Source organism: Phaethon lepturus, unplaced genomic scaffold (genome assembly GCF_000687285.1).
Source record: "Phaethon lepturus isolate BGI_N335 unplaced genomic scaffold, ASM68728v1 scaffold25158, whole genome shotgun sequence".
Classification (NCBI taxonomy): domain Eukaryota; kingdom Metazoa; phylum Chordata; class Aves; order Phaethontiformes; family Phaethontidae; genus Phaethon; species Phaethon lepturus.
In genome coordinates, this window is record NW_010557637.1 from 77,548 (window position 1) to 92,534 (window position 14,987).

Here is a 14,987-nt window from a genome sequence, read left to right on the forward strand (position 1 = left end):
ACATTGTACACCCCAAAGGTCATTTAAATGCTGTTGAGTAGAACGGATAGTCTACTAGATATTGGTACAGTAAATCAGATGCACTTACATTGTGCTTATATAAACATTAACCAATAAATTTGTGTATGTTCTAAAAAGGGAAGCGTAGACAGTAGTTGCCATTTACTGTGATTCATACCTGTCATACAGAGCTCCAGGCAAGATTTAGGAAATATCCCAAGTATCAGGATCTGAAACGAATACATGCTTCCTTCAAAAGCAAATTGTATATCAGAGGCTGGGGGGTTGTTTTTCTTTGTCCTCTCAAATACGCAAACTGAGTCTGGGACTTAGTGCTGCAAATGTGGCCATGCAACCAGCTTGAGCACTTTGGGCCAGGAATGAAGAGGAATTATTTTTTGTTCCATCAGAACCTTATATTCACTCATGCGAATTATATCACAATATAAACAATGAGACTCTTGTGCCTCAAGGGTAAACGAGAGTAGTCATTTGTTTTAATATTTAGAAATGAAAGCAATTGCTGTAGCTGTACGAATGTCCTAATTTATGACCAAAACGATCGGTTTAACTTTCTCATGTGCTTTGCTAGTTCAAGCAGAAGTATTGTATAGCATTGAAGATTAAAAGTTATCAGACAAAAAGGAATGAACATTCAATTAAATTTATGTACAGTTATGGATTATGATTATTGTGAAATCCTCCCTGTTAGAATAATAGCTTCTCTCCCTTGTAACTTATGCTATCAGTCTTCAAACAAAACAGAACAAATCCTCTTCAGCTTACTACAGCGCTTGTGAAGGTACTGAGATTATGTGCCACTTCTTTCCAACTCTAGTAATTTTAATCTAAAAATACTCTTGCTAATCCCTATTTTATACTTTTATTGGCTGATTTTGACATGAAGTTATACTGAATTGTTGTGATTTAAGGATTAAAGGATAACCACAAAAATTACCCAACTGCCTTTGTAGACTACTGAGGAGAAAAAAAATGCTAGAAGAAAATTGTTTTCTAAGTCAGTATTTGATGAGCTGCACCCAGAAGTCCTTCAATTTTGATTCATAATCAACAAAGTACCATTTCCTCAGCATTGATATGTGATAGGTATTAATCTTTTTATGTACTTGACTTACTGCAAACTACATAACTCCACAAATAAGTTTCTGAGCTATATCTACCTGCTCTGTCAACAACACAGGGCCTCATTCTATTCACACTTATGTGTTTCACCTGGTTTATATCAGTAGTTTGTACCAGTTTAAATCAACCAGACTTTGTTGCGATTGTTTTTGAAGTACATCAGATTAGGCTTAAGGAAAAACATCACCGGTATCAAAACTGGTATGGAGTTTCACATATAAAGGGAAATTATTATTTCAAAAAATACATTCTCATCTCAGAAGCAAAATAACTATTTCTTCCTCTCCAAAGTCCATAAAGCAGGTATCCTAGACTTTTTTTAAAATTTACTAGTAGGATCAAAAGTCCCTTAATTTTGCTGGCATTGTAATAAAGAGGAAAGTCTAAGGAATTTAAATCTGTCCAGGCGTCACTGGGCATGTTTCACACTGGTATAAAATATGTTACCTTTTTATTAGAAGAGGCAGATCTATTAAATCAAACCATGCAGTGTCATTGGTCATATTCATGGCACAAAGAAAATTAATATATCCTAATGGGGCATGCTGGTGATGTTACTGTGTGTTGCAATATTCGTTCTCGTCAGACATTACTGGTATTTCTCTAGACTGGTTTCATCACTCACAGTCGCAGAGATACCCATCTGTTTGCACTTCCTTTAGCAGGTTAGAGAGGTTGGTGTCATCACAAAAGATTTATTTTTTTCCTATTAGTAAATCAGCAATTTTACTGGACAAAGCAGTGCCACATCCATTACTGATAAAAGATTGTTTGCCCAGAGCCAACTCTCTGCCTCTCCTGGTTTAGGGAGCCGAAGATCAAGGGAGAGGATTATTTTATGATCTCTGTAATCGAGTTCTGCTTTTCCATTCTGAACACCACTGCTAGCTCTCCTGCCATAGCAGTTAATTTGCAGTATTGTAGACATTTGGCACTTCATATACTTTTGTATGTTCCAGCTATTTGTTATGTTTATGTACTCCGTATTTTACCCTATTGCAGAATCTGCACTGTGCTTCTGAATTCCCTTTGATTTTACATCAGAGAGACCTCTGTGACCTTCTCATTTGCACCACTGTCAGATCAACATCAAGGTGTGGATTTAAAAGGAGAATAAAACGTTTTGAATTAGAAGAACGTGTGTGTTTAAACACATAGCGCTCAGCCTAACACCAGAGGAACATCCTAGTCTAAGTTTTACATTCTTAACTTTTAACTTTGAAATCACTGCTGTCATTATTAGCACTTATCATTGATCACTGGCCATAAAAAATAAATAACTTCAGTAAGAGCTTTGGTCACCAACCCAAGGTTTCATCTCTGGAGCTAACTGCAGGAGTAGGGACCACTTACTGCCTGGAACCAATCAAATGATTTTGCTTCAAGAGATGACTGAAGAACATAATGGACTCCTTTCATCTCTTATCTAACAGAATTGATGAATTTGCATTAAAAAGATCAAGGCCCAGATTCCAGTCCCACTTACACCAGTGTAAATCATAAGTGATTCCATTAAATGAATAGTATTACCCTAATGGAGTGAGCCCGAGCAGTGTTCCTGGAAGATACATCTTAAAATCTGTTAAGGTAGGCACATCACACACAGAACTTTTAAATATGAAAACTGTATGTAGCGATAGGTGTCGATAAAATACACACACTTTTCAGCATTCAATGGGTGCTTTGCAATGAGTAATTAACCAGTCTTGACTTGGTTTATGCAATGAACTAACAAGGCTCATGTGAAGGCAGGAATATTGTGAAGCTGCCGTCCTTAGCCATGAAGTTGTCCGAGATCCTGGCAAAGAAGGCATAACAGAAATACAAAATAAATCGTAAATAATACTCTGATTTACCTCTGTGTGCTAATAGCTCTCAGCTATTCTTGTGGGCCCCAAAACTGGGAAGCATTACCTCTCAACACCGTGGCTTCCAGCTCCTAGCTCTGACTCGGGCCATTGAAACCGTCCTCAAATTCGCCTTTGGAATTTACAGTGGAAGTTGCCAATCCCTTTTGTAAACTATGTTTCAGTGTTTCTGGTTTGTCTATTTCGGGACAAAATGTACATTTTTTTCCGACTGACCAGTTATAATGTAATGATGTCTCTTTCAAGCGGTATGTGATGAAATGGCAACAGAGGTGGGGTTAGAAATGCCACACAAAGACATTCCATATAAGTTTGGACTCACGAAAGACAGTTTTGCAGATGGTACACCAGCAATCTTCGCCCAAGGCCAGGATCAGCCTGGCATTTTGGACATAAGCTGTGGCCCTTTCCTGCCCTCTGAGTATGTAATCGCCACTGAAAATCCACTCCTGTACTCGTCAAGATAGAAAGGGAATCTGAGAGCCTTTCTGATGGCTTTCTCCTCCTTAGGGATACCTAATAAAATATTAACTATTTTCAGAAAAGTATCAACAGAGGCCTGTACGGTATATGCTGTGACCCAAACATAACAACTAAAGTAGGCACAGTGGGAAGAATATGTTTAGATAATTTAAAAGATAAACGGTTTCCAGCTTCACTGATCCATATACTCTGTCAATCCAGAATTTGCTAAGTGCTTCCAATCCAGATGATATATTTAGGAAATGATGTAGCTCAGCAATAGAAGACCAATGAAGCCCAAGCCATAAAACCACTAGGGAAGAGGACTCAGCTATATGCCATGAATAATATTTACATTCCATCAGAACATCAAGTACAGATTACATTTCTCTCCTACCAAGAATGTGCCACCTTTTGCTTAAGCAATCACTGTGCCATCGTGACTTCTAAGTGATAATAACAACTCAGTCTCCAACAAATAATCTATGGAGAATACAGGCCCTGTAGTTTTTTACACTGACAGAACAGAGAGCAAGATTATCTCCTCTTAAAATTTCCAAGCTCATTTAATCATCTAGCCATAATAACACGCAGCTTTTAAAGTGAGCCAATCCTGTTTCCACAAATTTGATAAGATTGCTGTTTTGTTAAAGGCACTTAGACACCCTTTAAAACTGTAAGCAATTCATACTGGACCAATATCCTGGTCCCATTAAAGCAACACGAGAGTTTTGCCACTAACTGCAAAAGCAAAGCAGGAGTTGAAGAAAAAGTATTCATAAGCAAGGCAAAGCACAGTACAGGGGGGTAAAAATAGGTTTGAAACACACAGCCTCATCATTGCTCAGGACAAATTTAGGACGAGCTCCTTAACATCTTGCTGTTGTTGATGAACAGGTACCTACAGATGTAGAGGCACTCGCTTCACTGGACTTGCTTGCAGAATCAGGTGATATTCACTGACAAACCGTGTGAATTTTGCTCCCATAATTACACATCACATGTATAGAGCTAGTTCATTTCTGAAGGGACACAGCAACAGCCTGTAGCTAACACAAGACAACTGATCCTCTGGGATGCAGGAGAAAATGACCTCTCATGCTGATAATTTATTAGATTAAGAATTTAGTAGAACCATAGAACAGCTCAGGTTAGGAGGGACCTCAAAAGATCATCTAGTACAACCTTTGATTTCCCAAAGAAAATTTATCACATATATTATGATAAAAATACCAAATACTTTTGTTTTGCTTTGGTTTAATTTCTATAGGAAATGGGGGGTAGAAATGCACACTGGAGAGCATCACCAGAGCTCCTTGGTCTATAAGTGTTGTAACAGCTGATGAGTCTTTTCTATTACTGAAAAACAACAGTACTCGCTAAGAATTTCTCCATGTTAATAAATGTTGTTTACGGTATTTATAGAATATTGTCTTAAAAATCTGAGATTTGAACCAAGCTATTGGTTCATGAAATTTTAAATTCTTCTTAAGCTAATCTAATACTTTACAGAAAAAGCCTCCTTAAGCCTTCTTCCTTCCTTTTCCTCTAAATGCCTCTGGTCAGTTCATAACTTCCCTTTTATATTTGTTTGAATGCAAAACAGGGGACCTGTTATATTCTTCACAGCTATTTATGTCACAGTGTTGAATCCCTAAGTGACCTCAGCTTGCTTCAAAATTCTTGCTCCATTGAAAACAATAACTTCCATAATAAATTCTCAGAGCCTGAGAGAGGAAAAGATTAAACACAACACTGTTGCTAGCTGAAGTGCCACTATCAAGTGTCTCTACTTGCTCATCCTAATACTCTTTCAAAGAGAAAACTACAGACATTATAAAGTCTCATGATACGACTGTCCCCAACATGCTACTGTAGAATTCAAAGGGCAGAAGTAAGTTTTGCCAAGAAGTGATGACACCCACTTTTAATAAAGCAGTGAGCTATAGTTAAATAACCATATTTCAGGATCTGTTGCATTAGCAGCACAGGCTGGTCAGATGGAAGATAAGCTTCAAATTCTGCACTAATGCTGCTTAGCTTGGATTTAGGGATGCGAACCCCTCTTCTAAACCGCAGCCTTAATTCAATGCACATTGTTCATACTCTTTATGCACAACCAAACGGACACACTGTTTATCACTGGTAACCTGCTGGCAATAGTGAAAAACCCATTTGGTTGAACTAGACACAAATCAGCAGAACTGACTAAGAACTCTTGTGACATACCATCTGAAAATTTATTATCAAATTCCCTCCTTTTTGTTTTCTATATTAGAAAGAAGCTATAGATGGTTGTCAACCTAACCAGTTGAAAATGTGGAGAATTCCATAAAAGCATGATTTCACTGAGAGTATTTATATGTGCTTATATGATATTAAAAAAGATTCATTACCGGTCTCCAGCAAGGCATAGTTCAGATTGTTTCTTGGCATTCATATGTAAAGTAACTCATTTTTATGTGTTTACAGCCAAAAACAACATAATTATAGTTTTAGATCATTTACTGCTTGAATAGAATAGACGGAGAATTTCAGTAAAATACTCAAATTTAAGCTATTTTTTCTTTGAAGAAATATTATGGATTTTCTTTTGAAGAAATGTTATGAACTTCCTTTATAATCTATTATTAGAGTTCTAAAGGATTCTACATAGATGTTTCAGAGAATTAGACAGGGATGCTTCAGAGAGGATCTGTCCTATTTATCCTATTTTGTATATATCTATCAACCTGTTCAAGCCATGAGAGAGTCTGAAGGCCCATGAGGAATCATCAGATAAGAACAGAGTTTCTATTAATTTCTCCATCTCTTGCAGCGCTGAGAAGTAAAATATACTCCCAATTCCTGCATAGAAAAAATAATTTAGTTTTATGAACTCTATCTTAATACTGTCTTTGTAGCTGCTGAAATAATAAAGTTGCAGACTCAAGTAATTGGAGAAGATAGAACACAAAGAGGAGAGGTAAACGTTCAGACCTGAAAGATGGGCAAGGGATAATGAAAGAAAGGACAATAAAACACTTACGAAGGGGCTGAGTGAGTGATCCGTGGTGTTCTGAAACCCAACCATACTATTCCTCCACTTCCTGTTTTGTTAGCTGGATATTCAGAGAAAAGCAAAGGAAGAGCACTTCTAAAAACCGCAGCGGAGAACGCGTTAGACCCAAGGAATGTAAGGAGCACAGAAAGACATCTAGTAACAAAGGAGCGAGAGGAGAAAGTCTCCTTTTCAAGGGGTGAGAGCGCATCAAACGTGGAGTTTTTCCCACCCCTAGGAGAGAACTTTTCAATTAAATCTTGAAATAAACCAGAAGGTAGGAGAGGTGTTAGAGAAAACATTGTTTGTAAAAACATACTGGTTTATAAATCTCCATATACAATCCAAAAAAGATACTGATAAAGAAAAATGTCGATAAAGGGGAAAAAAAATCCCTGTTTAGGGAGTGTGCTCCTATCTTTGCAATCAGTAATCCTCACTCCATTTTTAAAAACACTGTCTCTGGTGACCCTGAAGTTAAAATTTCTATTGAAAACTTACAGAAAACTTCACAAAAGTAAAAAAACAAACAAACAAACCAACCAACCGAGTCTGCAAACAAAGTGCACAAAATGCATTCTTTCCCTCAAAGGCTCATTTGTCTGTACAGCTATCGTTGTGTTCACTGCCTTCTTGCACCATTCTTGCACTTTGACCGCATATGATCCCTTGTCCCAAGAATCGTACTAACCAAAAGTTGATGGATACATCCTTGGAATGCAGATACACATATATTATGTGAAAGTGCCATGTATTAGGACAAGTGTCATATATAAAACTGTTTTGTTACTTTCAGACTTGAGTGTCATTCTAGAAATTCAGCTTATAACCTGATACTATCTACTCAGGACAACTTAAAAGGAGCCGATCATTTAAAATCTATGGAGAAATCAGTCTTAAATGAATAGAAACTAAGGCAATATTAGTGCCCCAGCTCTTTAAGTGTTTTTTTTCCCTCTTAATCTCTAAATTATAATGCTTTCTATTGAAAAAGATTTATGAATAGAAAAATATTTCATATAAGGAAAGGTCTACACATAAGCAAAATCCTTATGAGGCTTTGTTTTGCTATTTGTTGCGTATGAAAAGGATTATCTTTCATTTTATGTATTCTTTGACATATCTTAGATAAGCCTGAAAATGTTGTCTGACATAGAGTAGGTAATATAATTTCTATTTTTATGAACAGTTTGCTTCCTGATTGAGCATCTCAGAATGCCCATTTTGTTCAAATACATCAGTTAATGAATTGAGATGTCAATTATGTTGCTCTGAAAACCTAGAGGCAAATGAACTATGCACTGATGCAAAGAAATACAAAAGGCCTTTAAAGTGACATAAGCAAACACACTACCTCTTCTTGAGGTAATAGATTCTCATACAGTCACACAGGATTTCAACATCCCAGAACTGGAAAAGGACCTCCTTGATGGCAGAATCTGGACCCCATTCCATTTGTGGGAACTATTTACTCTGGATACATGGAGATTCATAAACAAAATTTAGTGGATGATCCGGCTGAAGATCCCAGGTTTTTTCCTCCACAAAAAGCATTGTGTTAGAGCAGAATGATTTTGTATTTCATACACACAAAGCAAATCTGCGTTGCAAATTATGAATGGTGTTACAGAATTGTGTATGAGCAGCTGCAGCCACTTTTGACAAACAAAAGGGTCGGAATCATAGGAATAGTTATAATCAGTAGTGGCTGAGTAATGCAGACTCCACAGAATATTCCCTATTGCTCATCATTTTGGTAGGTGAATGGGAAGAAAATTGCTCACGAGGTAGCAACACCAGCGCCACAATCTCATTTTCTATCGGGTTGAAACATAGCTCAGGGACAGGGAAATAGATGTTCGCCTTTTAATTTCATCATTAAAGCCACAAGTGAGTAACTTCGCCTAGCACAGAAGCCGTAGTTTGAAAGCATGTTTTTTACTAAGGCCATACAGATGGATAGAGAGTCATGCGACTGCTCTGCTCCTGTGCTGACCTGTCTGGATGGAAAGCACTCCAGGTCCACAAGCTGTCGCACAGGTTAGCAGCCGAAATAGGTAAATAGCTAAATAGGTAAAGGATCGTGAGCTCTAAACTGAAGCTCCTATCTACATTTAAGATAATATCTCAATAAATCTTTAAAATGCTTTTGTCTCTACAAAAATAATCCTGGAACTACACCTTTTGTATAATTTGGGAGGTTGAAGCTGTACCTCACTTAAAGGAGATGAGGAATTTACTCTGGGAGCTACTGCTTGTGATTGTAAGAGAAGGGACATCAGTGACTAGGATGTTCAACCCGCATCTGAATGTGGCGAAGTTCCGTATGCTTAAGAAAAAGGAAGGGAGAATCAAAGCTATATTTCTCAATATTTGGGAGAGGGAAGACGTTAGGGTATGCTTGGATGGCTAAAGAGATTTAGGAATTAAACACGCTCTGACTAGAGAAGAAAGTTATGCCAGAACTTAATCAAATAAAATGGCAGATTAAGAATTGGTCGAAAAACAGAATTTCCCTAGAGCTTCCTATTGACAGCTGCTCCATTTCCCCTTTCTCACCAAGTAAATACAGAAAAAAAAATTAATGTGGAAAAGTAGAGAGAGAAATGGGATGATCCCTAATACTCTGGTAACTAGACTTCTTAGACCAGTGTAATTTTTCTATTTTTTCTTGACATTTTAAATAAGATTTATGTGCTGGTAGATGTTTCAAATTTTAAATGATGACCCACATAGTGTAATATGTCATAAGAGCATTTCTCTGTCGACATTCTTCTGAATGAGAAATGTGCTACACAGCATGTACTACTAAATGTTAATAGCTCTAAAACTACACAAATTGTAAATTTATTGAATTGTGTTAATAATGAGATGAATTCTTAGACTATTCATGGAATTCTGAAGCAGTTGTAACCTGATCAGAATTAAAAGTGCCCCCATAGTACTCTGAACTGACAGGCAGAAGAGACCAGAGCCAGATGATCTTGCTAAAGAGAAGGAGCCAGTCTCCACCTGAAGAGTAGACTGGTTTGGGGCATTCTATTAGATTAAAGGAGGCATCAGCACTTGAGATTACATGGCAATGCTTGCGGTGTCTCCCTTATGTTGTTACATAAAAAAATTTACATTTACATTTAAAAAAACCAAAATGTAAGTTTCTAACTCTAAGAGCTGCAAAGAGAAGCATGGCAATGAAAAGGTAGTAACTACTCATGTCTATAAGAAGCTTACGCAAGTGTTTGAGGTGTCAGCTGCTAGTTGTAGGTCAGGATGAGGCTGTCTCCAAGGCACATGGCTCAGGAAGAAAGGTGTGGAGGTATGTAAGTTTAAGACTAGCAAAGACTTGGGTGAACAGCACAGAGGAATATGCTAACCAACCTGGTCCATCCTGTCCCAGGCAGAGCATGAAATGTGTGCTGCTTCTCTGGGAACAGAAATGGTTACAGCCAGAAGGGGATGTGGTTTCTTTTAATTCAAGTCTGTATGTTGGCTTTTTCTGAAAGCTTGTAAATGCCAAAAAAGCCAGAAACTCATAAGAAAGAAAATATATTAGATTTCTTTTCTGTGTTTCAGTGTTGATACCTCACCCTGGGTTTAAGAGACTGTCGAGTGCCTGCTCTGCTTGTGAACTGCTGCTTCACCAGTTTAGATAGATAGTCATTTTATTACATTCAGAATGAACATCACAGAATCACAGAATCACAGAATCACTAAGGTTGGAAAGGACCTTCAAGATCATCAAGTCCAACCATTAATCCAGCACCACCATGTCCCCTAAACCATGTCCTGAAGCGCCACATCCACACGTTTCTTGAACTCTTCCAGAGATGGCAACTCCACCACCTCCCTGGGCAGCCTGTTCCAATGCCTGACCACCCTCTCGGTGAAGAAGTTTTTCCTAATATCCAATCTAAACCTCCCCTGGCGCAACGTGAGGCCATTTCCTCTCCTTCTATCACTTATTACTTGGGAGAAGAGACCAACACCCACCTCCCCACAACCCCCTTTCAGGTAGCTGCAGAGAGCGATAAGGTCTCCCCTCAGCCTCCTCTTCTCCAGACTGAACAATCCCAGTTCCCTCAGCCGCTCCCCATAAGACTTGTGCTCCAGTCCCCTCACCAGCTTCGTTGCCCTTCTCTGGACACGCTCCAGCACCTCAACATCCTTCTTGTAATGAGGGGCCCAAAAACATGATCCTCTTCAGCTACAGATATCTAGTAGTTCACTGTAAAATGCAATTCAAGTGAGAGAAGAAATCAGAATTTGCTGTGCCTTAACAACACCATGATAGCATTAGCAAGCAGGAATCAGAGACTAGTTCTGACAATTCTGATTTATGAGCTCAGTGCAAGTGACACAAAATGTCTGAACCACCAGGTGAACTGAAGGCTGAGGGGTTCTCACATGCAGGAATTCCTGCACCATGTAGATGGAAAGTGTCCTGGTGTTGAGTTGGATGAGGGATGTTAAACTTCTGTCTTGGAAATTTGCTCTCTGTCACCCTTGTTCTAACCTTCTCCAGATAAGGGGACAACAGAGGAATCTACCTTCTCGGGGCCTGATCCATGCCAGCATTACACTGTGCTTACAGTGGTGTAACTCCATCGATACGGCTGGAGCTTCTGCCATGCACAGCTGGAGCAAAGCAGCAGGTTCTCAGTCTCTAACTTACCTCTGTGAAAAATAAACTCAAGTTGTTCCACTGCTGCACATCTCCCCATTAGTATAGGCAGAAATACTGACAGGTAGCGAAAGCATATTTTTGTACCGTCAGATAACCTTGAGCACTTTGCCTTGGGATTTTTTTGATATTTTCATCCAGTCCAATATGTAATCATGCAGTGGCATGACAGAGAAAAGCAGATTCATGCAATCACACTTCTGCATTGATAATGGGTTATACATTTGAAGATATTGATTGACTGCAAGGAAAATAAATTGAAGTAATACAGGATTTGAGAAAGCTGCTGACTAGAGACAACTGAGTCTGCAGTTTTGGTATATTTGTTTGTTTTAGCTTATTTAGATATCTGGAAAACTGCAGAAAGAAATTTTCAGGTATTCCAGAAAAAATCGATCATATTCTGATCCTAACTAAATTGCATGGTATCACTATAATTGAAAATCTGAAATAATAGAAATTGAGAAGACATGGAAGTTGCCACATTTGAATGACACCAACATCTTATGAAGTTTTGTGGCCTGTGCAAAGCCCATGGGGGACCTTGATCAGTATATATCATAATGAACAAACAACCAAAATAAAATATATCACAACTCTTCATGGGTAGTGTTATTTGAGCTGTAAAAACTGTATTGTCATAGGTACACTCCAAAACCAGTATATTCCCCCTTACAGCGAAGGCTGAAGCTTATTTGCAGGATACATATATCAACTATATTACCTGATAAAGAAATAAAAGATTTCCCTTTCTCAGGTAGTCAGTTTGATCCTCTTACTAGTTACTAAAATTTAGTTAGGAGGAAAACCCATTTAATTGTGACACAGTGAAAGGAGCTCAAAGCTATAATAGGGGCTCATTTTGAAAATATATCAGAGGTCATTCAGCCCTTCACTGTCATTCCTGTCAACTTCTGGTCCATGGATCGAATCTTCTAAAGGCAGCAATGATCATCTACTACTGATAATTTTCTAGGGGGGTATTTATTTCACCTCTCATTTGTTTCTAAAATCCTTTGGCTTCTATCCTCCCATGCTCTTTTTGCTGACGTCCTCCCTGCTTCACTATCTCTTTTCTTCCATGCTGTGTACCTCATCATTCATCAGCCTTACTTTGGACAGTAAAATCTATGTATTTACCTACTCCTCTACTAAATACCATGTATTTACCTACTGATGTCCATAGCTTGATCCAATACCATTGTAAAACACCAAAACATTGTGCTTCAGGGCAACAAAAACTCATCAGCTACCAGCAGAATGACACTGTTTACCAGCCAAATGAACACAACTCTGCATGCCAGGGTTTGCTTTGATCTAGTCAATGCTCTAACTTTCATTTTGACCTTTGCCAAGCATCTTAATCTCTTTCCTTGCTAACTATGGCTAATTTCTACATCAATAGGAGTTTTAAGAAAGTGATTAATATTTATATTTAAAAGGAAGAGGTACATCCTGCATGGGTTAACCCTAGAACCAAGCGAGGTTTTTTGTTCAGGATCCAATATATTCTGTTTCCTATGGAGTGAGTATGCCAGAACCAGTTAAAAATAGCTTCTTCCATTCATTAGAGTCAACAGACGGCTATTAATCTTCCTGAAAGTATTGATTCAAACTACTCGTCTCCACTTTCAAGGCCCTTCACAGAATACCCTCTCCCCATCTATCATCCCTCCTTACACAACTGAAAAGGTGGCTGGCTTTGTAACAAGTGGGTGACAATTACAAACCAGCAGTCTCTCTTACATGCTGCCCCTCACGTCCAGAGGGAGCTGTACACAGCATTAACAAAGCTTTTCCATTTGTCTCCTTTAAATACTTTCCTAAAACTTTCCTTTGCCATAAGGACTACAAAAGCATTGCTTAGTTGTACACTGGTGTGATGGGACTAGAGTCTCTCTACAAGATGATCTTGCCAAGGACCATCTTTTCAAATAAACATTTGTTTATTTCTCCATCTCCAATATCTATCTGCCCCAAACTGCAATTTCTCATTTTACTCCTAGATTGCAAGAGCTTGAATGCAAAGTCTCCGCATTACGTACTGCCTAGCAGAACATTTCTGAGCACACTATTGCAATATCGACAGTTAATAAGAAACAAATACTAGCTCAGGTGGTCAAAACCTGTAAGGTGCACTGTGGAGAGGTGCATAGTGCCAAAACCTCATAGACTAGTGTAAGCCAAAACTAGTAACCCAGCATGGCAAGTGATTTTGCCCAGCTACAATTTAACCCCTGCAGGGTCAATGCTGTACCTCAAAGAATAATGCCTGAGCTTCACTGGGATTTAGTACCTTAAGCTTGACCAATATTAAGCCAGCATAAATATATTCATCTAGTTCATGGATCACCACCCTGTAAGTTTTGGCATTGCCGTTCCCTGTGCTCCCAGTGCTGGTGTTACCCATAGCAGGTAACACCATATCAGCATAAACATACCCTTAGCATATATGATAGATTAACTTTTTTATTTCTAGAATTGATGTTCTGTTGTTTGCTCATAAACTAAATGTTCACTGCTGTTCCTTTAGACTAACATGTTGGTCTAATATATACATTCCTTCTGCCCTAGTTTCAAGATCTTCCCAAAGCCATGTGGATATTGCTGGAAGAAATATTGAAGATGCTAGAGACTCTCATCAGAAAGACATTTTAGTGACATCAGGAAACACATATTCCCTTCTTTCCCAAACCCAAATTCCAAGACAAGAAGCTACATACTTTTTGGAAAGAAACACCACAGTCATTAACACTCCATCCCTTACAATGAAAAGGAAGACTTCCCAAGATCATACACCACCAGCAAAAAAACCTCATTCGAAGTCCACAGCACCTGAGAAACAATCTTTTCTTGAAAAAAGAAGTGATACACACAGTTTGCTTCTGCACGAGGAGCCAGACCTCAGAGTCACAACTGGCGGTGTGACAACCCATACCCCTCTCCCGTTTAAACAACACAAAGCAGGTACAACCCAGACCGTTCCGTCTCACCACGACACAAATGCAAGTTCGTTCTTTGCAAGGCCATATGCTGTTCAGCAACCCCATTCCAAGCACGGCTATTCTCCGAGGAAATGGCCTAGTCGAGCCGCAGTCTCAAAGGCTAAACCATCCCAAGATTTCCCAACTGAGCAGCAGAGAGCATTTCCTTTGGCAACACGCCTCACCTCCCTTTTCCATTTAGTAGATTCTTCCCCTGATACAGCTCCCCAGAGCGCCAGCGTCCCGCCAGGGTCTGCTTCCCAAGCACGGCTTCCAGGACAGACCACAGCAGCCAGAAAGGCGTACAACACAGCGGTGGATCGTGTGGAACTGCCAAAAAACATCGGTGGGACACATCAGAATGTCCTTTGCGCTAATACGCCGTGCTTTACTGGTGTGCAGTGTGAGCTGGGCGAAGGCGGAGGGTTTAAATGTGGGCCTTGTCCCACTGGGTACAGCGGTGATGGAGTTACATGTGAAGGTAAGGGGGGAAATCCTCTTTCAAATTATTTTATAACTACAAATCTAGTATTTTTTTTATTAAAAGAATTTTTTTTTATTTTTATCATAAACTTGGAGATTTTTCTAGGTGGGATCATTCTGGTTTTCAAAGCCAATTATATTTCAAAATAATAGAGAAACATTTTATAACTTTGAAAAAGCTCTTTCTGCTTACAAAAATGACATATTTACTTGATAATATCTAATCTGTTAAAACCAGGGACAGATTGCAATCTTGCTTACCCTTGCTTAAGGCCAGCTTCGTTCTACTGAAGTCCTAACATTTGAAAACATATAAAATTTCTCTG

At 38.7% G+C, this 14,987-nt stretch overlaps 1 protein-coding gene across 1 annotated transcript in view; it reads left to right on the plus strand.

Annotated features, from left to right (window-relative positions):
• Positions 1-14,659, plus strand: part of LOC104625237 (von Willebrand factor D and EGF domain-containing protein-like) — a gene marked incomplete at both ends in the record, with an annotated part of 90,937 nt that extends 76,278 nt beyond the window's left edge. The window contains one exon of the mRNA XM_010292813.1: positions 14,581-14,659. Coding sequence (XP_010291115.1) covers positions 14,581-14,659 — 79 coding nt within the window. The remainder of the gene's footprint in view (positions 1-14,580) is intronic.
• Between the last annotated feature and the right edge of the window lie 328 nt (positions 14,660-14,987).